Consider the following 25,863-nt stretch of genomic DNA (forward strand, 5'->3'; position numbering starts at 1 on the left):
TACGCGAGCCGTTCTCCCCACGGTCCATTTATTAATGTTCTGTCTAGGTTTTCTATGAATAATTAAGATCCTCATTTGCCAACGGAATTAGATCTCTCAAGGCACCTGCAATCAGCTGTTCTCCAGCGAGGATGCCACTGCTCGTTAGCTGCTGACAGTAATTGTTATGGTGAGACAAGCAAACAGAAAACTGCAGCCTTGCCAATCACCGCTGGCTTTTGTAACGCGCAATTTTCTCCTTTTGAAGCAAGAGGAGCATAAACGGGGAAGGGGTGAGGGTTGGGAAGTGGATAGGTTGTGTTACATCTAGAAACACAATTAAGTCCTTTATAACTGCTCGCTAGAGTGGGGCAGAATTAGAGCTTTGCTGCTTTGCCATCGAGAGCTGGGCTGTCTCTCTGCTAACCGCAGATGTAGGGCGTTCGTGGAAATAGGTGGTGATGAATGGGTTTTCATTAGTTCAGAAGAGGGGAAGACTGCAACGGAAAGTGCCTCCCAGAACCATCCATCACACCAGCCTGGAATAAAAGACTCTGAACAAATGCCGAGCGCAGGACAGATCTCATCAAAAAGCCACTATTCAGGTGGTTCTGGCAAAGAGGAGAATTGCAGCCAGCGCCCGTGGGGAAGAGTGGGAAGGAAAATGTTCTCTTCTCCTGACAACAGGAGAGCGAAGGAGCAAAGCCAGCGCTGCGACAGAGCGAGGCGCAGCAGATCATAAAATCATAGAATAGTTTGGGTTGGAAGAGACCTCAAAGCCCATCCAGTTCCACCCCTGCCATGGGCAGGGACACCTCCTGCTGGATCAGGGGCTCCAAGCCCCATCCAACCTGGCCTTGAACCCCTCCAGGGATGGGGCAGCCACCACTTCCCTGGGCAACTTGTCCCAGGGCCTCACCGCTCTCATAGTGAAGAAATTCTTCCTTATGTCGTGTCTAAATCTGCCCCTCTCCAGTTTAGCCCCATTGCCCCTCGTCCTGTTGCTCCAAGCCTTTGGAAACAGCCCCTCCCCAGCTTTCTTGTAGGCGCAGTACTGCTTGCCCCAAGGAAAACAGTGCCCAGCAGCAGCTCCTGCAAAGCTTCTCCTTCCCAGTTCCTGGGAACGGTCGGAGCGTGTTCTCTCTTGGGTTTGATGCCTCCTCAGCCCCCATCAATGACCAACACGACGCAGGCACCGGCCAGACGCAGGGCGATGGGATGGGCACCGCCACAATTTAGGGCTCCACACGCACCTCCACCTCGTGTGTCACGGACCACAGGTGTGAGGACAGAACAGAAGAAACCTTTCCTCAACTTTCTTCCCCCCCTACCTCCAAATTCCACCCGCCTCCCTCTGTCTTACAGCGCTGGCGATGCAAACCAAACACACGTTCTTGAAGCTGATCTCTATTTCAAAAGAAGGCTGCTCCTGTGGGAATAAAGTATCAACATTGGCACAGGGTGGTAAACAAGTCCCTAGAAATGTTTGCCAGCCAGTTCCTTCATTCTCTTCTTAAACACCCCAAAACATATACTTCTACAGCGGCTCCAGAATATTCCTACAGCGGCTCCAGTCCCATACAGTTGTGAGAACACTTCATGCAAAAAAAAAAAAAAAGGAAAAATAAGTGAAAAATAACAAAAAAAACCCCAATCCCAAACTGGAAACCCCCTCCCCTGGCTGTGCAGGTCTGGAAATCGCAGGGTTTCCTCCTCCCCTGGGAGAGGGAAGGGCTTTGCCCAGCCCGGGCACTGGCAGTTTTCCACTCCTGCCGCCTCCCAAGGTGCCAGACCTCGTCCTGCCCAGACTTGCAGGCGGCGCGGGGCAGCTCGGGGCTCCTCTCGCCGTCACCGGGTGAGGGAGAGGAGAGGCAGCCCCCGAGGAGCCGCGCTGCCTCGCCAAGGCTTGGTGGCTTGCAGGAGGCCAGCGCTTGGCAGCCAACGCTTCCCGAGTCCCGGAGTTTCTGCAGACCCGGGAGCCGTTCCCAGGGTTCCTGCTGTCTTTGCCTAAGTGATAGTGGCAAAGAAGGCAAAAAAAAGAACAATGACAAAGTCTAAATCCATCCACATTCCTGTAAGGTTACTAACTACTTCTACGCAGCCACTGCTTCGTCATTCAGCGCAGGGCTCAGCATGCTCCTAGGGATCTACAGGGGTGCAGCCGGCCCCGGGGGAGGACACGCATCTTCCCAGGCTTCCGTGGTGCCTCCCTCAGGCCTTGCTCCATTCCCATAACAAGACAACATAGAATCAATCATAGAATCATAGAATGGGTTGGGTTGGAAGGGACCTTCGAGCCCATCCGGTTCCACCCCCTGCCCTGGGCAGGGACACCTCCCGCTGGATCAGGGGCTCCGAGCCCCGTCCAGCCTGGCCTGGAACATCTATAATAACTCACAACTTCCCGCAGGCCCCACAGGGCACTGGTCCCAGCGCACTCCAGCTGCCTCCTGCTCTCATTTCACCTGGTCCCAGCAAGCTGGGACGCGTGCTCTTCACAAGGAGCACCGCGGGGCTCACATGGAGCACGACGTCCCTGTGGACTGTTTCCCTAGAAAAAAAAATAGAAACCAAGAGCAACTGCGCTTTGCTCCATTTAATTTCAATTAACTGCAGCCCTCAGAGGCCAGGAGAGATGCCAATCTAGCAGTTTGGTGGCCGTCCCTTCGGGGATGGCCCATTTCTCAAATGCCCCCTTCCCAACCAAGACTCTACTCAGCTGAAAGTTTTAACAAGTCATTAAACCCCTCTGTGTTAATTTAATAAGCACTTTAAAATCTGCAGTTCTTTTTTTTTCCACTGGACGATGTGTCTGAACAGTGGAAAGGACACAGGGGCAGGCAAACTCCCTCTCTGCTACCTCTGGAAGCTCCCGACAGTGACCAGTGTTACTGGATCCTGCTAGGAAGACACAAAGTTGGTGGGGCTGGGGAAGAAGAAAAGGAGCAACTATGGACCTCAGTGTGCTGGGGCTTCTCCCTCCCTCCCTGGGTGGGGAAACAGGCAGCTTCTTGGCAAAAGGCAAGTGGTTTCCTAAAAAACTACTGAAAAAAGGTGAAGGCTGCTCAACCTCTTCCCCTAGAAAACAGTAAAAACGTTGGAGACACAGTGTGGCAGCAGGGAGGCTGGGAAGGCAGCACGGGGGTAGCTGCTGTCTCTGGACCGTGCCGCAGCCAGGGCAGGGTCCAGAGAGGTCTGGCTGTGACTTGTGAATGCTCCCTGGAGGGGATTCAGGAGCTCAGGTCCCCTCTGCCTGGGAGTTCCGTGGGCAGGACGGGGCTGCGCTGGTCTCCACGCTGTCCAGGCAGCTGCTGGTATGTTGGTGTCCTGCCTGAACAGACCTCGAGGCTGTTCCGTGACCGTAATTGTTGTCAGTGACCAGTCCCAGGTTGGGCTCCCCTCCTCCGGAGGAGCCTTCTCCGAGCGTGCCGCTGCTCAGTTGCTCTCCACCAGCTTGGCCAGTCCCTGCCGGATCTCGCTGAGCTCAAATATCTTCACGTCCATTATCTCTGCTACCTTGGTGACCTCGTTCTGGATCTTCTCCCTCTCGGCCAGGGTCTCCGCCAGCGTCTGCTCAGCAAGGTGAAGGCTTCGCTCCAGTTCCGCGTTGCGCGTCTCCAGTTCCTGTCGAAGGAAGACGAGCGCAGTGAGGTGGCTGATAGACGCTGCTCAGAGCCCACCACCCTTATCTCCACAACCCAGCCCTGCCAAGCGCCTCAGTGCCAGGCTGCCCACACCCACCCAGCTCTTTCCCCAGGGGACCCCCCTATCTCGAGCCACACGTACACAGATGCAAGCACACGTTCCGCAACCCTGAGAACCTGCCTGCAGTTTGCAAAAGTGCTATAAATGCAGATTTTGTGTGCCTGTCATAGAATCCTGGAATGGTTTGGATTGGAAGGGACCTCCAAGCCCATCCAGTCCCACCCTGCCATGGGCAGGGACACCTCCCGCTGGATCAGGGGCTCCAAGCCCCATCCAGCCTGGCCTTGAACCCCTCCAGGGATGGGGCAGCCACCCCTGCTCTGGGCAACCCTCACCGCAAGACATTTCTCCCTAAGATCTCATTTCAACCACCCCTCTTTCAGCTGAAAATCATTCCCCCTTGTTCTGCTCCTGCCCTCCCAACCTTTCCTGGAGCCCCTTTCAGTACTGGAAGCTGCTCTAAGATCTCCCCGCAGCCTTCTCTTCTCCAGGCTGAACAACCCCAGCTCTCTCAGCGTCTCCTCATAAGGGAGGTTCTCCAGCCCTCGCATCATCTCCATGGCCTCCTCTGGACTCACTCCAACAGCTCCGTGTCCTTCCTGTGCTGAGGACTCCAGAACTGGACACAGGGCTCCAAGTGGGGTCTCACCAGAGCAGAGGGACAGAATCCCCTTCCTCGCCCTGCTGCTCCCACTGCTGTGGATGCAGCCCAGGATGTGGTTGGAGGTGTTATTCTGCCCTGAAAGCCTGTGCTGAGCCCCGCAGACCCTCTCATTCAGGAGCTCAGAGGTAAACACAGACAGGCATTGCCCCCAGAGACCGCACAACAGATCGTGCTTCCATCTGTGCTCTTGCCCCGCGGTGCAGAGCAGCTTGCCTCCCTCCTGCCAGCCAGACGGAGCCGGAGCTCTGCTCCCCAGCCACCCATGGCCATCCAGCAGGCTAAGCAGGATTTCAGAGCGACAGAGAGTCACAGGACATCACCCGTCCTGCTCCAATCGTACCGTCAGGGTGTACTGCAAGTGCTAGGAGAGCGGCTGTGAATGCTCAGCTTGCTATTGCCTGCTGACTGTACCCCGTATCCCACCTTTGAGGGATACAGGGAGGGTGGAAGGAGGCAGAGATACAGGCAAGGACCTCTTCCCATCATCCAGAGGCAGAGAGAGGCACGGCAGCTTTGCAGCATTTACTTTTTTGGCTCAGAGGAGAAACGGGGATGGATCCCTCTACTCTGAGTGCAGAGGTGTCCCAGATCTGCCATCCTCACCTGCAACTTCTGCAGCATCTCCTCACGCTCGCCCTCCGCTTCCCATCGGCCACACTTCTGGCTCTTTAGCATCTGAATCTCCTGAAACACAAGGAGGAAGAGAATCGTGTCAGACCCACTCCTGTCCCAGCCAGGCCAGCTCTCACCACACACCCCAACCAAGGTGCCTTCCCTCTCTCCAAGGATCAGAAAACCACACTCGCCTCCAAGTCCTAATACCTCCAGCCCCAGGGCTCTGTGCCCCCACTCTGCTGCAGCACGGCCACCAGAGAGCCCGCAGACATGCAAATCATAGATTCATAGAATGTCCTGAGCTGCGAGGGACCCACAAGGCTCATCGAGTCCAGCTCCTGTTCCTGCTCAGGACACCCCAGCATTAACACTGTGGGGTGAAGGGTTTTAGCCAAATGCTTCTGGAATATTGTCAGGCTTGGTGTTGTGACTGCTTCCCTGGGAGCTGTTCCAGGCTCCACCATCCTCTGGGGAAGAACCTTTCCCTAACATCCACCCTACCCCTCCCCTGGCGCATCTTCCAACCTTCCCCTCGAGTCCTATCATTGGCCACCAGAGAGAAGAGCTCAGCGCCTGCTCCTCCTCTCCCCCTTCCCACATCTCTCCTCCTTCACAGCCTCTGTAATTAAAACTTGGCTTTAAATCATTCATTTAAATGCAGTGAAAGCGAGAAGCAATTACTACGCTAGAGGCCGACGGCAGCTGCTGACGGCTGAGAGGGGAAGGAGAAGACACAGCCCTGCTGCTTGTGCAGCCAGATTCTCCACTCCAGGCTGTTTGCAGGGGAAACTCCCCACACTTTACTCTCCCTCAGCTTTGCTCCCAGCACTGAGGGGGCTGCAGAGTGTCCTGGCTTGCAAAGACGGCGCCTGGAGCAGCACGAGGGGCTGTGATCTCACCCAGACAGGGCGTCAGTGACTGAGAGGCCACCCAGTTTCAGGCTCTGCTCTGCTTTGTGGGCTACTACCTCGTCTTTAGCCTTGATCAGGAGTTCCAGCTCCTCCAGGGTTTGGCTTAACTCTTCCTTGTTGTTCTCGCTGGAGGAATCGTGAGCTGCCTGTGACTCCAGTTCCACTACCTACGTGGAAGCGAGCACAGAGGAGACACACTCAGAGATATGAGAATATCATGACACCTTAGCGCCCACAGCCACCCTCTGTCCTGTTTTGGCTTCCTTGCAAACCCAACCAGACTTACGGCAGGAGAGCAGCTCCCACCCTGGGGCTGGTAGGAAAGAATTCTCTTCTTCTGCTCTGCCTACATCACACTTCGAAACGCACTGAGGCGAAACTCGGTCTAGAGACTCAGCCTTCTCCTGCAGCCTCGCACTTCCAGCAAAGCCTGACTGGCTGGGACACTTCCCACTGGATCAGCTTGCTCCAAGACCCATCCAACCTGGCCTCCAACACCTCCAGGGCTGGGAAAACCGTGATTTCTCTGGGCAAATCTTGACATTTAACAGCTCCTTCTCTGATTGTGCAAAGGCCCCAGGGGTTGCCCTTCACCCGAGGCTCACAAAACCCTCCCTCTCAGCTCCTGGCTGTGAGAGCAGCCACCAAACCGTTGAGTATGCAGAGAGCAGCAGCAGGGGAGCGGCAGCTGCCCCAGCATCCCCAGCCCCACACAGCCACGATCTCTGCTGGACTCAGGGCAGGCTCCTGCTGCAGAGGAGAAAATCGGTTCCGTACAGCTCTTTTCCTGCCTGACTCTGGCACTGGGAATTAGCAACGGGCACAGGGAAGGCTGGGGGGCGGCTGTTTGCTGCACAGACTGGCCACACAACAGCCATCAAGCGGCAACAGGCGTTAATTGCTATAAATCCCTGCTGTCTTTTGAATGAGCTGTCTCAAAGCGAAATGGCTTCATGCCTTCTTCTCCAGGGCTCCAGAGCCCTTTCCCAGCCAAACCCGACTGTCCTAAAACCCTTTCCCGAGCCCTCCGCAGCTCTTCCCTCCCTACAAACCCAGCCCTGTGACTGTCACTCCTCTGCCCAGATGCACGCGGGCCTCAGTTGATCCGTGACCTCCCTGACGTGACGCAGGCCAAGAGATCCTATTATCCCAACCGAACAAGGGCCGGTTTGTCCTGCGCCACCCGGGTTTCATGATGTTGCAGCTTGAATTCCAGCTAATTATAGCGGATACAGCAAGCTTCACCCTGCCTGTCAGCAGCCAGCAGATCGCCCTGATGCTCGGGGGGAACGGGTCGGACTCAGTATCGCTGGCAGCTGGGAATTGCCTCCAGGAAATCCAAAGGGAAGCTGGTATTCTTTGACTTTGTGCTCTTGTTTCCTCCCTTTATCCACGGGGACTCAGCACAGCCCCATCTTGCTCTGCACAAAACAGGAGCTCTTGTGAGAGCTCCCTAGTTACGTGGCCTTATTCCTTGACATGTTTTCCCTGCCAGGCTCATGCAGCATCCTGGATTTCCATCCCGTCTCCTGCTGACACTTATGGAAACTCATGGGAGAATGGGGTCAAGGGCACCATCTGGCTCTGGGATCAGGCATCCTCTGACCGCAAGGGCTCTCCTGCGCTCACCCGCTGCCGCAGGGTTTCCGTCTCCTCCTGATAAGCAGCCAGCTGCTTCTTCCACTGGTCCACGTTGGCATTGGCTTCATGGAGAGCAGCCACGAGCTTGTTGTTGTTGTCCTGGAGGCTGAAGAATTCGGCCTCCCACTGGACCTCGCTCACCGAGCTGCATGAGAGAACAGGGAAGCGTGCAGGGGAGTGTAAGAGTCTCAGCATGACGGTTCCTTCCCTTCCCCACGCTAACGTGCACTGAAACCATGCTCTTGGAAGTGCTGAGCAGCTCCCTGTTCTCTGTTTGGCTTTCAGACCACTTCCCAAATCCAAATGCTTCTTCTAGCCCTGAATGTGCATCTCTTCCCTTTATCCCTGGATAATATTTGACTTTAAGGCCACGTGTGCTTGTTCGAAGCTGCAGAAGCCCCACTGTGAGATTAATGGGGTGGGGGAGATAAAACTATTAGAAAGGATCTTTCTGGGCTGTGAATCCATATTTTACATCTTTGTTAGATCTGAGTTTGCTTTGAATAAAACCCTATCACCCTGGACTGGTAGCAAAAGACACTCACTTTTGATTTAAAAATACTCTAAGTGTTCCGCTGGGAGCTCAATGGGAGCCACAGGGTAGAACCCAGCCCAGAGCCTTTTGAACAGACAAAGAACGGAAGCAGCAGGGACTGTGCTGGAATTGTCAGGGGAATTAACACAAACGCAGCCCCGGGCCAGCTGGAAAAGTGTGAACATCTTCTGGTATCACAAACTAGCGATCTGTAGATAACTGGCATCAACTCATCCCTGCTGCTGGCACAAAGCATTTGCCTTCCCTTGCCTAAAAGGGTGGATTTCACCTCCAAGCTGGAATAACTTTCTACTGGGGAAGGGGGGAAATGGGTTCTGTGGAGGGTCTGAGCAGTATCCATCACTCAGCTATCTAAACAAGTAGCAGGGGGTCAAAAGCTTTTGGAATAAGGCCCCTCAGTCATTCAGGTCTCTGCGAGCACTGGGATGACAGAGACGTGGACCAAACCCTGCCAGAACAGACAGTTTAGGAGTCAGAAGCAGAGAGCACTTGTGGCAGCCTCACCCTTCTGAAAGCATCTTCTTCAGCCGCTCCTTCTCCGTTGTGATCTCCACATCTGCACTTTGGCTCCGGAATAGCTTATCTTCTCCTGGTCCATTGGAGCTGATGATGGGGCTGGGGAGTACCTGGGGATGAGGAGGAGGTGGTTATCACACAGCAGTGAAGACACGCGGCCACAAGGTCTCTGCAAATGCATTCACAACCTGGGTTCACTGGGCTGTTTCTCTGCCCCCGCACTCCTCTTGGGAGCTTGGTTTATGATCAGACCTGATGAGCTCAAAGGTCTTTCCCAACCTAAACAGTGTTTGTGTGAGAAACACTGGCTTTCAGTCCTAACTCTTAGATAGCGCTGTGCTTCTCTGCGTGACAAGGAGTAGCAGAGATCCTCACGTACGGCTCAGCAGCACAGCGATGACTTTAGAAGCCATGCAGACACAGCTTTCTCTCGGCTTGGCAGGTTAGAGCTCAGCCCTTCCAGCAGCTGCCACGTCCTCCCTTGCCCTGTCGGGCTGGGGCAGCGATCCCAGCGCCAGACACCCTGAGCAGGTGGGCTCCCAGCTTGCACACACCTCCCTCCTGAGCAGAGATACGGAATTCTCTGCCTCTCAGCTTCCCCTTGACCAATGCCAGCGATGTGACAGCCTGCAACCCGAGTCCCGTGGCCGTGCACAACGCCTCGAGCTGCCCGTTCCAGGGGTTTGCTGAATTCCTTATAGGATTTTCTTGCTGGTTCTCAGAGCAGTGCAAAGACTTAACAAGCTCCGAACGCAGACCTGCCAGGCCATCTGGGCTCAGCGGCAACTCCAGCTTTTGAACCTTGAATTAAGCCACCGGGTGCCATTGGGATGGAGTTCCTCCAGCTCACGGGAGGGAAACTCTGCTGTTGCTCAGACAACTGTGGCTCCCGCTGTGCAAAGGTGTGGGAGAAGAAACTCCCAGCCCCTGCACCAAAGTAAACCCTTAGAATCATAGAATAACCAGGTTGGAAGAGACCCACCAGATCATCGAGTCCAACCATTCCTACCCTTCTCTATGGCTCCACGTTCCTGCGTACGTCAGAGCTAGCAGAGACAGGGGATCCACCCTCCCAGGCTGGAGAGGGTTGTCGCTGGAGCAGAGATGAATATGCAGAAGCCAGAGCAGCCTTTACACCCTCCAGCCCCTCCAGAAGACCCTGTCTGCATAGTCGCCTCTTATAGTAAATAAGCAGCTTGGCACCGACAGGGCAAACCATGCCATAAAAAGACTGAACAAAGAGTCTCTGGGATGCCAAGCTGGGGGCTGTGAGACCAGGGGGCTGTGAGGCTGCTGGAGCCACTCGGTAGCCCTCGAATGCCTGTGGTCAGGAGAGCCACCGGCCTTCAGAGTCATCTGACATCCACAAACAGACAGGGCCATCAGATGCATTGAACACCAGCTGCAAGAAGCCTTCCAGAGAGCAACTCAGAAGTGAGACCTGCAAAGCACAACACCTTTTTCCACACGGTGGGGAAACTGAGGCAGGGAAGGGGTAGAAGTTTCTGTTCTGGTGTGTTGAGCCCTTGTGAGTCCAACTGAAACTGGTAACAGTTAAGGATGCTCCACGCGGTTTTGTTGCTTACGTTATCCACAGTGACACGCTCTATGATGGGGATGCTAAATGGGATGGAGATCGGCTTAAAAGGCACTGGAGAAGAGAAAAGAGCTTCTATCCTGGGATTTCCCCAGCTCTGAAGATGTACAGCCTAAGTGAACTAGTGCAGATGCAGAAAATGAGGGAGCCCTGATTTAATTCTAGGAGACAGATCTGCTCTCTGCTCACTTGCAAACAGAAACACAATCAATTATTTAAGGACGAAAGTCATGTTTGAAGCCCTACTAATGTGGAGACGGCGAATGAGCACTGGGCTGATGGGCTGATGTACGTGAAAGCTGGGGAAGGAAACGCAGGACAAGATCTGCATCCCCACACGCAGGGGACACTGCACGTCACCGAGTGAGCACTGGCTGCTGATGGCTGCACAGGGGCCGTGCACGCTCGTGTCCGAGCTCGGCCACCAAGAGATGAGGCAGCTGAATGGAAAGAGGGAGCGTGGTTCCCCTCGCGGCAGTTCTAGTGCTGCTGAGTCAGGTCAGAGGGACAAATGGAGCCTTAGGTCCATTTCCTTGATCTGCGTTCAACCCGATCCTCCCCATCCCTCCTGGAGGTCCTGACCTCCTCATTCCTTCTGGCAGAAGTTGCCATCCCAGCATAGGGGAGATGAATGTGTCCAGTTGTAGCACCTGACGAATTCTTCCTGGTATAAACAAGATAAGAGGGAGAATCTCTGCTCCCAGCCTCCAACTCCTGGCCAGGGGAGCTGGAGGCTGCAGCCGGCCATGAATCAGTCTTGGGCAATTATCACCGACCAGAGAAAGGTTTGGTTCTGCTCTGAAGGCTCTACTCTACTTCCTTCTTCATTCACCACCCATTAGGATGGGGTGTAGAATGAGCAGGACCAAAAGCTGTGCAGATTCTCCCCATTTTTGCACCTCTCTATGACATTTCCAGTCTCCGCGGAGCCTCCCCCCACCTTCTCCCTGCAGGCCAGGGTAGCATTCACACTCCCTCCTCCTCCTCTGCTGCCACTCCATCTGTCTTCAGCCCAGAGAACGCAGCGTCCTCCATCCTAGAGCTCCTCTCCTGCTGCTGGGAGCTCTGGGAATTGCAGAGTCACCTCTGGAATGAACTATCTGGGAGGGCAACTTCACCATCAGCACTGAACCGCTTCACCACGGGGAAAAACAGCATTGAGTTCTCCACAGCTTATCCTCTCCCCTCCATCCCACTGCTGCTGGAATTGGTTTAGCTCTACAGGGAGAAAGGTAACAATCGCAAGCGCAACACACGTGAGAAGGAGCTGTGATGGGCTGAAGCTTTCTGGCTTCGTCTCCTGGGGGAAAGAAAATTGGCTGTGGTGTGCAGTTCTACCTTAGGGGAGAATTCCCAAGGAGAGAGCGCGGCTTCTGCTCTCGTAGCACAGCTTTGCTTCCACAGTGGAATATGACAAAACCAGAAGCCTGGCCAGGACTCCTCAGTCCCAAGCTCTAAAAAATCATAGAATCATGGAACGGTTTGGATAGGAAAGGACCTCCAAGCCCTTCCAGTTCCACCCCCTGCCATGGGCAGGGACACCTCCTGCTGGATCAGGGTGCTCAGAGCCTCATCCAACCTGACTTCCCCATGGCCCTTTCCAAGCGTTACCTGGTGAGATGTGATGTTCAGGGCAGGATTGGTCAGCTCTGTTTTATCCTGGGACTTCTCCCTCGCCAAACGCGCTGCTTCTTTCACCTCCTGGAACTTCTCTGCAAACTACAAAGGAGCAGAAAATTCACTCCAGGGCTACACCGAAACATGGAATGAACTGGAACTGATGCCTGGGTTACCCCTCCTTTTGCAACTTCATTCAGCATGCTTTTTAATTTCTCTTAATTTCTCAATAAAATCCAGTGAGTAGCCGCTTCCCACCCCTGATTCTGGCACTCAGAGCTAAATAGCAGTGACAGAAATTGAGCCCAAAGTCCTAATTCAATTTGTGGTGTTCAACACACTTGGCAAGTATTCCTTTAAAGCTCTCCTGGCATCTTTGCATCCGGCTTTAGATTTTAGCTCATTGGGAACAGTGTTACGTCAGGTTCCTAAAGCCCCTTTTCCAGAGGCTGATCTCCCCTTTAGGGTTTAAGGGATGTTCCCTCTGCTAGGATCAGGTTTCTGGGAGCAGCCTTACCTGGGAGAGATGTTGCTCCGAAGCAAAGCCCAACCCATACACCGTGTTGGCTCGGCTGTCCGCCCATTGTCCAAACTTCTGGGATGTCTTTGTGAAGGTCATGTTGGGGGTGATGGTGCTGTTGATGATCGCCTGCAGAGAGAGAGGCAACAGCTGAAGGACACGGAGCGACTTGGAGCGAGTTCAGAGGAGGGCACAAAGATGATCCGAGGGCTGGAGCACCTCCTGTACGAGGACAGGCTGAGAGAGTTGGGGTTGTTCAGCCTGGAGAAGAGAAGGCTCTGGGGAGACCTTAGAGCAGCTCCCAGTAGGGAAAGGGACTCCAGGAAAGCTGGGGAGGGGCTCTGGATATCAGGGAGTGGAGGGACAAGAACAAGGGGAACAATTTGAAGCTGAAAGAGGGGAGATTGAGATGAGATCTTAGGGAGAAATGTTTTGCTGTGAGGGTGGGGAGGCCCTGGCCCACGTTACCCAGAGCAGGGGTGGCTGCCCCATCCCTGGAGGGGTTCAAGGCCAGGTTGGATGGGGCTTGGAGCAACTGGATCCTGTGGGAGATGTCCCAGCCCATGGCAGGGTGTGGGACTGGATGGGCTTTGAGATCCCTTCCAACCCAAACCATTCCATGATTCTGTGAGAGTCAGAAAGCTCCATCCTGCTGCTCCAGGGTGGTGGTGTGGGATCGAGATCTAGCAACTAGGGTAGAAGCTCTTGTTTTTAATCTGTAAGACAACAGTTCAGGCTTCTGGTGACCAAAAGTCTTTCTAAGTCTGCCTGCGTGACATGAACAAATCTCAGTCATCTTGTCTGCTGAAAAAGGGGGAAAGAAAAGGAGAAAAAAGCCTCAGTATCATCAGCTTCATTGGGCTCCACTGCTGGAAAAGACGACAAGAGACAGCGTCTCTCTGGGGACTGAGCAACTTTCTGATGTTCTCCATTTTCCTGGCAAGTAAGGGGAAAAAAAAAAAGGCTTAAACAGCACTCAGGACTGGATATTACGAAACACTCTGTGCTGGTTAGGGGAGCAGCACAGTAAACGGCCTGCGAAGGCTGCAACTCTGCCTTTGCAGGCCTTCAAGAACCAGTCAGGACAATGTCCGTCAAGGATGGTTTAGGGAGAGTTAATTGTATTTCATGGAAGTGACTGAGCTGATCACCTCAGACTCCCTCAACCTGTGCCTGTGACTTCTTTGTATCTACAGGCACTGGGTTTAGCTCCTATTTTGCATTCAGGGGGCAAAGGGTGAGGACAGAGCGTGGTGGGGAGGGACGACAACAGACCCTCAGGCACATTTTTGATCAGTGTGGATTCTCGGTCTAACAGGATCTAGAGTCTAACACTACATATTAACACCCTTGAGCATGGAGGCGGTGTTTTACTTTCCACTCCCTGCAGCGATGATGCCAGAGTGCCCATGCTGAGAACTGACCAACCTGACCCCAACAACACCAACCGCAGAAGAGATTTTGGCTGGGAAAAAACCCACTTGCTGTCAGCAAATGCCCTCTACCTTGGTGCCCCCCACGCTGATGATCCGGTACACGTTGCGCGTGGCATCGTAGAAATAGGAGACGGTCAGGGCGTGCTTGCTGGCCGGGATCCAGTTCCGTTTGGTGGCCGGGTCGATCTGGAAGACATGGGCCCTGGTGCTGAAGATCGGCTGCTCCCTGCGAGAGAAACGTACGGGGCTGTCAGGAGGGAAAGCTGAGCAATGGAGGAAGAGGATCAACTTCCTGGCGCTCGTGTTGCGTTAGGCACCACCAGCAGAACTTCTGCTATTTACCACCTCTCCGGGGATCTGAGACACCAGCCCCCAAGGACACAGAATTTCTCAACCAGCAGCCCTCCCCTGAACCTCTGCAGGGAGCAGCAGATCTCTGCTGTCTGGGCTGCTCTTATCTACTGTCCCTTCTTGTCAGTGGACCAACGACCCAAGCTCTCCATCACTCCCCCCAGTTGCTTTTCCAAGACCTCTGGGCTCCCCCCAGGAGCCCTCCACCTCCTCAGCATCCTTCAAAAGCCCTTTTTAGCCTGACTTGAAGCTTTCTTTCCCCATCCCTCAGCCCCTCAGTGCTCAGTTCAGGGCAGCTTCACCAGGTACAGGATTCCTCTGGCTGCTGCATTATTTGCATTTCATCGGAGATCTCCAAGCTGGAGCTCCAGGGAAATGGATGGATGGAAGATGCGTTTGGGATGTGAGCACAAGAAGCTCCTTCCCCTCAGCACAGCTCTTCCTCCCCTGACTCACGCTTGGGAAGTGCATCCTGCAGCGAGAGGTCACATCGCAAGATTAAAAGCAAGTCCCTTAAGAGGGAATAAAAGGAAACGCTTCGCCACGCAACGTGCAGCTGCTGCGAGAAAGCACTGAACCAAGCACTGCCCGGTGTTTTGTAACCAGGAATATCGGAGCTGACATAAGGAGTTGAATCTCAGGCATCAGGATGTAACTTGAGCGTTTCGGGAGGCAGGAAGGAATGTTTCCATGATACAACAGCCCAGGTGCATCAGGGCTGGGGGGAGTTCATTTGACTTAAAACCCAAGGCGCCGGCCACTGCCACGCTCCGTCCCCAAGCCTCATGAAATCCAACGTGATTGGAGCGTCCCGCTCCCCCCAACAGCTGCAAACGAGGCACAGTCACAATCCTGCTACGTGGGAGCTCCCAGCACCCAGGCAGTTCTAGTTCCTCCACATTCCAAGTCCTCCCAGCTGCAACGAGCAGACCTTTTCCATCAATACAAAGACAACCATGCTAGGTGCTTTTTGAACCTACCACAAAACTTAGGGAGGAAATAAACGCTCCCCGCTCCCTCCCAGTTTCCATCCCATTCCCAGTTACGGCCCCGACTCAGAGGCAGAGGGCACACGGGGCTCAACCAGCCCCACCTCAGCATCCTCCCTGCCTGGTTTTACTCATCCACAGTCTGGATTTGGAACGAGATCCAAATTTTCCAGACTCTGCTAACACATACTGAATTTTACATGGATCACAGCTTGCCCGCTGAGACACAGAACAGAGAAAAAGAACATTTCTGCACCTTAACCCCCAAGTTTAGGGCCAGCGTCGGAGAGAACAGAGGAAGGACGTTACCTAGTTGTTGACATTTGTTAGTAAGGGTAGGACAGACTACGGGCCGGTGGAGTTAGTACGCGTCTCTCCTCCAACAGCGTCCTTCTCGGGGCTCCTAGCTGAGCTGAGGCTCCTCTTTGGGGTTGCCTCCACCACGATTCATTTCCTAGCAATGGAAAAACAAGCTGTTATTTATCACACAGAGCACAGGCAGAGCGTTCAACCAGGCACCATTTAGCGGCTTCGCTCGTCCCAGTCTCACAGAGCTTGTAATTTGCAATGATTTCTCATCACCAAAGAAGTTCTCTTCTCTGTCACGGGAGATCATCGGGTGAGCTGTGCCACTGGTGTAAATCCCTTTGGCAGCAGGTGCTGGCTGGGGGAGAGGGGCACCGAGGAGCCTGGAAGGCTCCCCTGTTTCCAGTCACACGCACGTGACGCTGGCTGCAGGATGGAAAACCCTCCTCCGAGATCACCCCTCACCCGCACGGCAGCTATTCCTGGCCTCGCGATCCATCAGCGAGGTCTGCACGAGTCAATGGAAACCATCCTGCTGATGCAGCAGGGCTCGGACCCAGCCTGGCACCCTGACAAGAGCTCCAGCATCCCCAGAGACAACTCTTCCCTGCCCGCAGGGATGGGGTTTGTGTTTCCCCCGCCTTGAGGACCCGCTGCCCCGTGCTCAGCGGAGCCAGAGCTGATCCCAGAGCACAGCGGTGAGGGGGGGTCCCCTGTGCTCTTAATTTTCTTAGTAAATCAGCCTCTCCAGGGCTCCCACCCTGCCCTCCCCTCCAAGACCTCAGCTCTCACAAAGGGAACGAAAGGGTAAGAAAGTGAATTTGCAGGATGAAGGGTGCCTGGAAAAGGGAGCCCACATCTCCCAGCCTCTCTGCTAGCTCTGCCTCCAGGCAGGTCAGAGTAAAGGGTTTTAATACTCAGGAAACCTCACAGCCTTCCTGCCGATCTCCCAGGCAGGGAGGCCACTCAGATGTCAACTGCCCTGTAATTACAGTGTCACTGGCCACAAAAGCCAGCGTTACTTTCCTTCTGAGCACCAGGAGCGGAAAATACAAATGCCACTGGAAGGCCTGTCAGATGGGAGAAAAGCCACCTTCACAGGGCTTAGCTTAAGACTTTTCTGCCCACGTGAGTCTGAAAGGGCTGCTCACCCCACAGTGCACAGACACACACCCCAGCGATGGTGTCCACAGAACCATGCGATGACTTGGGTTGGAAGAGACCTCCAAGCCCATCCAGTCCCTCCCCTGTCACGGGCAGGGACACCTCCTGCTGGATCAGGGCCTCCAAGCCCCATCCAGCCTGGCCTTGAACCCCTCCAGGGATGGGGCAGCCACCCCTGCTCTGGGCACCCAGGGCCTCCCCACCCTCACAGCAAAACATTTCTCCCTCAGATCTCATCTCAAATCTCCCCTCTTGCAGCTGCAAACTGTTCTTCTTCATCTATCCCTGCCCTCCCTGATCAAAAGCCCCTCCCCAGCTTTCCTGTGTTGATGGGGAAGAGTGCTCTGCTTTTTGTGCCCTGACGTAACCCCCATCAGCCCATATGCTCTTTATTCACGCCTCGTGGTCTCCCCTGGAGCAACGAAACCTCACGCTGTCTGCGAGAGGTCTATCCCTTCCAGTTCCAAGCGCGGAAGCCTCTCCGCTGCTCCGAAGAGGCCGGCTGCCAGGCACACCAGATGCGCTTTGCTTCCAGCCGACAGGGCTCCACAGCAGCTTCACCTGCCTGCCTGGTGCCGAGGAGGGATGCCCTGAGCCCACCTCCTTCCCAAGGATGCAAACTACGCAGAACCTCCTGAAATCCTCTTTCACGGCTCCCCTTCCCTCGCTGCAAAAGAGAACGGTTCCTGCCAACTCACACGTCCTTAAGAACGGCGACCGGAGAGTGGTTTATGAGCCCAGCACATCATCTCACAACTACCTGAGCACGGTGCCAGCCTGGCACAGGGACAGAGCTTTCTAGGAAGCAATTGCTTAAGCCCTGTAGGGATTCATAGAATCACAGAATCGTTAAGGTTGGGACAGACCTCTAAGCTCACGCAGTCCAACCATCAGCCCAACCCCACCATCCTTACTAAACCGTGTCCTGAAGTGCCCCATCTACGTGTGTTTTGAACCCCTCCAGGGATGGAGGCTCCACCACTGCCCTGGGCAGCCTCTGCCAGGGCTTCACCGCTCTGTTAGTGAAGAAATTTTCTCTAATATCCAGCCTAAACCTCCCCCAGCACAACTTGAGGCCATTTCCTCTCATCCCATCACTTGTTACTTGGGACAAGAGACCAGTACCTACCTCGCTCCAACCTCCCTTCAGGCAGTTATAGACAGCAATGAGGTCTCTCCTCAGCCTCTTCTTCTCCAGGCTAAACAGTCCCAGGTCCCTCAGCCGCTCCTCATAAGAGTTGCTCTCCAGCCCCTTCCCCAGCTTCATTGCCCTCCTCTGGACACTAATGCTCGAGAAAAGCTTTGGGCCCTGCTTGCAAACAGCACAGAGATGTTCATGCTCCTTTTGCAGTGCTTGTGCAGGGAAAAAAACCCTGTCTTTGTTTGTTTTAAATTCGTCAAATGATACGGTTTGTATCCAGTGAGTACAAGAATTTAATTGTCGGGGACGCTGGGCTGGAAACCTGCCTTTCAGTCCTCGCTGCTGGTTTGACAAGGTTAAAGCAAACGCTACACAACAAAAGCTCTCCTAGAGCCTAAGTGGTGGAGCAAAACAAAAAGCAGGCAGAGAGAGTGGGCAGGAACGCAAACCGAGAGAGAATCGAAGCAAGAAAGTCTGCCAGTCTCCAGGCATCTCTAAGAAGCCACAAATGGCTCATTAAATGGAAAAGGGCTCTCCCTCACCCATCCACCATTCTTTTAGCAGCAAAGAACCACAGCAGGGTTTGAGAGGATGAGTGTGGTGGGAGGCCAGGCAGGAGCACGGATGCTGTGGGATGTCCAGAGGAGTCAAAAACCAAGAGCTGAGCACCAGATCTGAGACACGAGTGGAGCAACGTCTGAGGAGCACCCGCCCGCAATCAGCTTCCTTCTGACCAAGCTGCTGATCTCTTGTTTCCAAAAACACTACAAAACATTTAAAAATAGTCCAGAAAGCACCCAGGATTCAAACTGTCATGTTCTCTCTCCCGTTACAGCCCTCTTTTCCGCTGCGTTGGTGCTGGATGCGCCACACAGCCCGAACTGCTGACACTTCTTTTCCTGCTCCCAGCTGGGAGTTCCCGTAACAACACAGACACAGCAGCGAGAAAAGCATGTGTAACTAAAACCCCTTCCCTCTCCCCGGGGCTGTCCTTGCAGATCATTAAGAAAAACCAAAGCAAATGATGAAAGGACAAAGATCTGGCTGAGACGCAGCCATGATCAGCAAGTGCCTGATGGCAACTGGAAAGGATCCAGGTCTCATCGCTGCCAGGGCTTGTTCCCAGCCCAAAGGGCAAAATTCAATACCCCACGTCCCACTGCTAGTTTAAAAAATTACTTGTTCCACATGAATGTTCCCTAATACTCCAGCAGCAGGCATCCTGCTGCCCGGCCACATCAAACAGCTAAAAATGAAATGAAGAGATGACCGTGTCCTGGGCTGCATCGAAAGCAGTGGGACCAGCAAGCGAGGGAGGGGATTCTGCCCCTCTGCTCTGGTGAGACCCACCTGGAGCCCTGCACTCAGTTCTGGAGTCCTCAGCACACGAAGGACATGGAGCTGTTGGAATGAGTGGAGATGGAGATGATCCGAGGGCTGGAGCACCTCCTGTACGAGGACAGGCTGAGAGAGTTGGGGTTGTTCAGCTTGGAGAAGAGAAGGCTCCAAGGAGACCTTAAAGCAGCTTCCAGTAGGGAAAGTGGTTCCAGGAAAGCTGGGGAGGGGCTCTTGATCAGGGAGTGCAGGGACAGGATGAGAGGTAATGGCTTTAAATTGGAAAAGACAAGATTTAGATTAGACAGTAGGAAGAAATTCTTCATGATGAGGGTGGGGAGGCCCTGGCCCAGGGTGCCCAGAGCAGTGGTGGCTGCCCCATCCCTGGAGGTGTTTGAGGCCAGGTTGGTTGGGGCTTAGAGCCCCTGATCCAGTGGGAGGTGTCCCTGCCCATGGCAGGGGTGGGACTGGATGGGCTTGGAGGTCCCTTCCAACCCAAACCATTCCATGATTCTATGATCCAACTGATTCAGCTATTCCTAATGCTTCCTTCCCACCAGCAGAGTCCACTGGCTCCTGGATGCTGTCTCAGTAAAGACCCAATTGCCTCCTCTCATGGCTTCTCTTAACAGAGAAGCTGGAAGGTCACTGGGTGTTTGGGGAGGACACATGAATTCAGGGCATGGATCAATCGTTTCCGATTAGCTCACTGGCTGGAGTCTCTGACTGAGTGGTCATTAAGACAAGATGTAAAACTGCATGCTGGTCTCATTTCCACTTCGGTTCTTATATCATTCCCTTCTCTACAGCATCCAAATTGATTTCTTCATGAATAGCTGCTTATTTCACCATTGCCAGGACAGCAAATCATTACTTGCCCTCTTAATTTACAGTCTCAGCAGAGCATGGATTGAGCATGTCAAAGGGACCAGGATCACTGAGGCTGGATGAGGGACCTTGTCAGGTTAGGACACACAGACAACTGGCCAAGACCCTGAAGGAGAAGCAGACCCTGGAAGCACCTCCCTGTGCCAAGAGGGACAGATGGCACCAAGTCAGTCCCTCGCACAGCCCCACGTTTTACCTCAGTAGGCATAAAAGGTGCCAAAGCCTGGAGAAGACTCAAACCAGCGCTGCTGCCCCCTCTGTTCCGTGTAATCTGAACACACGTGGCACTGGATGGACTGTCCTTGAGTGTCCTGTCTGGCTGTAGGCTCTGCCCCCCTCCTTACAAGCACGCAGGCCTCTTCCCAAACTGGATCTTCTAAAATAACCTGATGCTGATGGAGATAAACGAACAGAAAGGGAGATGAGCCACCTCCCCGAGAGGGACTGCGGCATCTCCCATGTAGGAGACAGCACCAAGGGCCGGTGCCAGGATGCAGCTGCAATGCGTGGGATCGTGTGGATCGGTACCTACATCCCAGCCACACAGTAAAACACGGGCCACGCTGAAGCAGTAATGCTGACACCAGCCTGCTGGGAGCCCATCTCGCACAGAGGGTTGAACGCATCACGCTTTGAGCAAGGCACCTTTAGTCCCTCTGCCGGGTTTATCTTTAACAGGAGGGTTTCACAAAGCGTTCTCCTTCATCTTCAACAGAAAAACACTCTCAAATCTGCAGACTAGTCCAATAGTAGAATAGAAGTAAAAAGGTGAAGAGATTTTTTGGTTTAAGCCACAGGAGTCACAGACAGAGCTGAGAACAGAGCATATTCCCCACTGCATCCTCCAGCCTCCTGTCACCAGGTAATGGTCTTGTGAGACCTCACCTAGAGTCTTGTCTCCAGTTCCGGAGTCCTCAGCACAGGAAGGACACAGATCTGTTGGAGCAAGTCCAGAGGAGGGCACAGGGATGATCTGAGGGGCCAGAGCATCAGGCTGAGAGAGTTGGGGTCTTTCAGCCTGGAGAAGAGAAGGCCGCAAGGAGGTGTTCATGGCCAGGTTGGATGGGGCTTTGAGCAACCTGATACACTGGGAGGTGCCCTGCCCATGGCAGGGGTGGCACTGGATGAGTTTCAAGGTCCCTTCCAACCCAAACCATCCCGTGATTTCCTGGTCTCAAGAAAGCCCCTTGGTGGTGCCCAGCCCGCACCCCTCTCACTCACTGAGCTTCCCTTTGCGGAGATATTCGTTCACTTGTCTTCACTCGTCCCTCTCCTTCTTACGTTGAGGATTCCAGAACTGGACATGATTCTCCAGATGAGGTCCCTTGAGAAAGGAACAGAGGGGACAATCCCCTCCCTCTCTGCTGGCCGTGCTGGTTTGGATGCAGCCCAGGACACGGTTGGTTTCTGGGCTGCGAGCTCAAAGGGGTTTGTGAGAGCAGGACAGACGTGGCTGGGCCCTGGCGCTCAGCCCACCACTCGCTGAGTCAGCGGGAGCCCTGCTGGCTCTCCCAGCCACGGGATCTCCGGCCAGAAACCCCACACGGCACCACCGGCCGGGACAACCCGAGAGAGGGCTCAGCTGGGGCAGAAGTGGGGGAAACGGGTTTCAGACATAGCCCAGTATTGCCAAAGGCAGAGCTGGAGCACAGAGAGGGCGCGAGAACCTCTCTCCTCCTCCTCCCCGCTGTCTTGTGTTTCCTTTTATCTTCCCTGAGCAGCTTGCGCTGCTGGCTGTTCGTCAGGGCCATTTGGGGAAGAAGGGTGGGTAATGAGAGTCAAGCCTCATCTCCTTCCCTTCGCATCCATCCCCGAAGTCCAGCCCTGCCTCTGAGCCAGGGACTGGGTGTAACCCAGAGCCCGTGGAAACGGGGTGTGGAGAGCACGCTTTGATACCTCTTGCCCGGGATTTGGGAGCAACCCCCCAGGACACTGACTGTTAGACTGCAAAACCGCCTTGGGAACCCAGTTGGGGAGGCTGGATTCCCAAGGATTCCCAAGCCTTTGCTCTGACCAACAGGCAGGTTTTCAAGCCCTCTTTGCTGCAGCTTCGCTGTCACTCCGTGCCGCGCAATGTCACCTTGGGGAGCGTGCAGAGATGCTACCAGCGTCCAGATGGGGCTGCAGGAGGGCAGAGGAGCTGCCTAGGGGCTGCCTTCCCCCCTCGGCCTCCCCCAGCTCCCAGGAGATTACCCGGCAGGGCTTAGCGCAGGAATGGAAAGCAGCTGCCTCATGGCCTGTGTGCAGATAAAGGGCAGCGAAGGAATCCAGGCTGAACGCGTTCCCGTTGGATCAGCGTGGGGAACGGCGACAAGCATGCGAGGTCAGGCACAGAGACAGGGGATCAAGGGCATTTAAAGACACAACATAGCTGAGAGAGACATTTTTTTCCCCTTTTGGAAAGCAGTCTCCTTCTCAGTCACCCCCACAGTAACAATTTTCTTCCTAAAATCTCATCTAAACCTCCCCTCTTTCAGCTTAAATCTTAGGGGGTTGTTTCATGAAGCTGAGCGGGCGTGCCTGGAAGTACAGCGGGTCCTGTGGCTCATAATGAAGATGCAGAGGCAGAATGTGTTGGAGGCATGGAACATTTTGAAATATGCCTGTATCTCCACTTCTCTGGTTCTCATTATTACTGGACATGTTTTCTGGAACGTATAAAGAATTACTTAACTGCAGTCTGGCTCTGCTGGGTTTTTGAACTTTAATTGCTGCACAGACTTGCAGCAACAGCCTGTGTGTCTGGAAAGAAAGAGCTGCTGGAGCTTAGTAGCAGAAGTAGCAGTTGTCCCAGGAAGGTGAAAACACAGATTGTGTGGTAGGTACCCAGTAGGACAGTGCTCAGCAGCCACGATGCTCTGGAGAGCAATTTCCAGCTCTGAAAAGGGCTACAGGGAACAGTTCTGAACTGAAAGAGGGGAGACTGAGATGAGACCTTAGCGAGAAATGTTTTGCTGTGAGGGTGGGGAGGCCCTGGCCCAGGGTGCCCAGAGCAGGGGTGGCTGCCCCATCCCTGGAGGGGTTCAAGGCCAGGCTGGATGGGCTTTAAGGTCCCTTCCCGCTCAAACCATTCTACGACCTGCTGCTGTTTTCGACCTGCCTTTGCCAGAGCTCCAAACACAACCAGCAGCCTCTGACACGGCCAGTTCCCACTGCCTGCTCAGCAGAGGTTGGTGGGATGACAGTCTAGATAAGAGAGGGTGAATTCATCTGCTTGATATATGTGACAAGCAGGTAAACTCTATATTGCTTAGATTAGGAAGTGTTAAGTTTCCACCTCCCCATCCTTACATCTGACAATATTACCAGCAGAGTCAGAAATGTGAGTTTCTACCAAAGACTCAACTAGGATCCAACCAAATTCACCTCCTCCAGGATCAAGCGTTACTTAGAACTGTCCTCTTCAGAGAAGAATTGCAGCATTAATACCTACAGTAATGTGGATACAGAGTCCATAGAGAATTTATCCATGAAATCACGCTCTGGTTGTCACAAAAAAAATCAGATCTGGAGGAATAAGACCAGAATCCCTGCTCTGAAAATAAGTTAACTAAAACCAGCTGCCAGATGTGACGCAAGAGGTGATGATTCTATGTGCTTTTAATCTCTTTTGTATCCAGAGGAATCGAAACACTGCTAAAATATCCTCAATATCCTCGTGTGATCAACGTACGAGCAAAACAGACACTTTGATCTCAGGAGGCAAGTAGAAATAAGGAATTCTGGGTGGGAACATCATCTCTAGCTTAACAAAGGTTTTGCTGCTGCTGTAATCATACAGTGAAGTCTGAGCAGGCTGAGACAGTGACACCACCTCAACGTTCCCCACGGGAGCTGGGGACCCTCCGGAGAAATCAGAGGGCTGCTGGGTGTACCCAGTGCAGGTCCAAGAAGGATTCATCCAACACCTCTAATAAAGTGCTAGTCCCAAGCTCTCCTCTTGTTAAATCCCTCCTGGCAGTTCTAGAAGTTTTACAGTAACTTTCTGGATCACAGGAAACCTCACAGGAAAATCGGGACACTCTGATTTACCCTGAATCAGCACAGACACCGCCAGCTTCAAAGGATCTGTGCCATGCTCACGCTGCCGTCACTTCTCATCCTTCGCCTTCTCTGCCTCTCGGCTCTGTGTTTGTCTGCTCAATCATTTCACCCAGGCAGCCCAAGAGGAAAATTAGCAGAAGGCAAACAAGCCCCTAAGAATGGGATTTCTTCCTCTTGCGTTGCCAACCCCACGTGTTCGGAGTGGATCAGACTCGGATCCACTGGGATTTCACACAGACTCTAAAAACAGCGAAACAAGAAGTTCCTTCTTGCACAAGAAACTCGCGTCCCCACACCAGGTCCTTAAGAGTTCTGTGGTTAAGACTTATAACTAGGACATAAACTAAATTCCAGACTAAGCCTCTATTTCCATGCCAGAATCCACCGCCGCTCCCATGCAGCATTATTTCATTCCTGCAGAAGCTGACGGGGATGATTAACGAAGCCACCAGGGATTTCCCATAAGGGATTTATCCATTTAGAAATGCAAATAGGATTCATTTTACCGAATGCCAAAAAGTCACAACTGCCAAACCAAATCCCTAATTCCTAACTTCTGGAAAAGTTTGCGAGCACAACCTGGGCTCCAGTCCTCCCAGTCTGGATCTTGCACAGCCCTGGGATCACCAGAGGCTTCCCTTACACGCCAGTTTATTTAAAGAAGTTGCAGGCTTGCATTTCCCCACCTTGTAACGTGCAAAATAAAAAGCAAATTTAAACTTTAAAGCCTCCAACGTGACAAAAAACAAATTTAAACCTTCCTTTCTTTTGCAATTCCTTTAAAACGAGCTCAGCGGCCACGAATAACAAAAGCAATCGAGAAGAAGACAGTGCTAGGCTCACCCCATCGCTGCTGGGCGTCAGCTCCGCTCTCTCCCCTCCTTTCTTCAGCTGCCGGGGATCCTCTCCACGTTTTGATTTACTTCTCCCTTCCTCTTTCTTTCAGTCTTTTCTCCGGATCCGGATGCTCTTGAAATTTCCTCCGGAATTTCACTTTGAGCCCTCGCTGCTGCTGCTGCGGGCTCGGAACGCCCCGGCGCGGCGGGGACAGGGACCCCGGGGCCGCAGCCCGAGCTCCTTCTCCAAGCGGAGCGGGATGAGCCGCTGCCTCCCCAGCCCCGCTGAGAGCCAAGGCGGCTGCGGCTCCAGCCCCCTCGGGCCGCTCGCTTTGCTCTCGCTCTGCCCTATCCGCCTCCTCCCCCTGCCAGCTGCCCCATCCCGCTCACATTTCCAGGCGGCTGCTTCTCCAGACTTTATTCCCGGGGCTGGGCCGGCTCGGCGGCACCACCTGCCGGGGACAGAGGGAAGGGACCAGCTGGGAAAGCGGGATGAGCCACGGAGAGGGGGAAGAACCGGAGAGCGGGGATGAATCAGGGAGAGTGGGAAAAGCCAGAGAGAGTGGGAAGAACCGGGAAAGCCTGGGATGTATCAGGGAGAGTGGGAAAAGCCAGAGAGAGTGGGAAAAGCCAGAGAGAGTGGGAAGAACCGGGAGAGCCTGGGATGTATCAGGGAGAGTGGGAAAAGCCAGAGAGAGTGGGAAAAGCCAGAGAGAGTGGGAAAAGCCAGAGAGAGTGGGAGAGCTGGGATGAATCAGGGAGAGTGGGAAGAACCGTGAAGACCCAGGAAGAGTTGCGGAGATTCAGGAGAAGTGGGAAAATGGCAACCTGGGCCAGGGCCTCCCCAATCTCACAGCAAAACATTTGTCCCCAAGATCTCATCTCAATCTCTCCTTTTCCAGCTAAAAACCGCTCCCCCTCATCCTGACCCTGCATTCCCTCACAGAGTCCCTCCCCAGCTTTCCCAGAGGCAAAGATTCAACCCTAGCAGCACAAACAGCAGCAATAATGCTGCTTCTCACACCTCGCTTCCAGTGCTTCACCCCCACCCC

General features: G+C 53.8%; 1 protein-coding gene across 3 annotated transcripts; it reads right to left on the reverse strand.

Annotated features, from left to right (window-relative positions):
- Nucleotides 1-1,582: 1,582 nt before the first annotated feature.
- Nucleotides 1,583-25,108, reverse strand: HOMER3 (homer scaffold protein 3). Of its 3 annotated transcripts, none has more exons than XM_069877811.1 (10): nt 24,819-25,108; nt 15,407-15,551; nt 13,827-13,983; nt 12,319-12,450; nt 11,796-11,903; nt 8,576-8,697; nt 7,504-7,660; nt 5,931-6,041; nt 4,952-5,032; nt 1,583-3,603 (listed from the first exon to the last, which is right to left on the reverse strand). In XM_069877811.1, exons 2-10 carry the CDS (start codon nt 15,418-15,420, stop codon nt 3,415-3,417), a joined length of 1,071 nt encoding a protein of 356 aa, XP_069733912.1. In that variant the 5' UTR covers nt 15,421-15,551; nt 24,819-25,108; the 3' UTR covers nt 1,583-3,414. The 3 variants fall into 3 exon arrangements, with proteins under 3 accessions (XP_069733912.1, XP_069733913.1, XP_069733914.1); XM_069877812.1 differs by lacking the exon at nt 24,819-25,108 and adding an exon at nt 15,648-15,771; XM_069877813.1 differs by lacking the exon at nt 15,407-15,551 and having other exon boundaries at nt 24,819-25,105.
- Nucleotides 25,109-25,863: the final 755 nt, after the last annotated feature.

This window comes from Phaenicophaeus curvirostris, chromosome 28 (genome assembly GCF_032191515.1).
Source record: "Phaenicophaeus curvirostris isolate KB17595 chromosome 28, BPBGC_Pcur_1.0, whole genome shotgun sequence".
In the NCBI taxonomy this organism is placed as follows: Eukaryota; Metazoa; Chordata; class Aves; order Cuculiformes; family Cuculidae; genus Phaenicophaeus; species Phaenicophaeus curvirostris.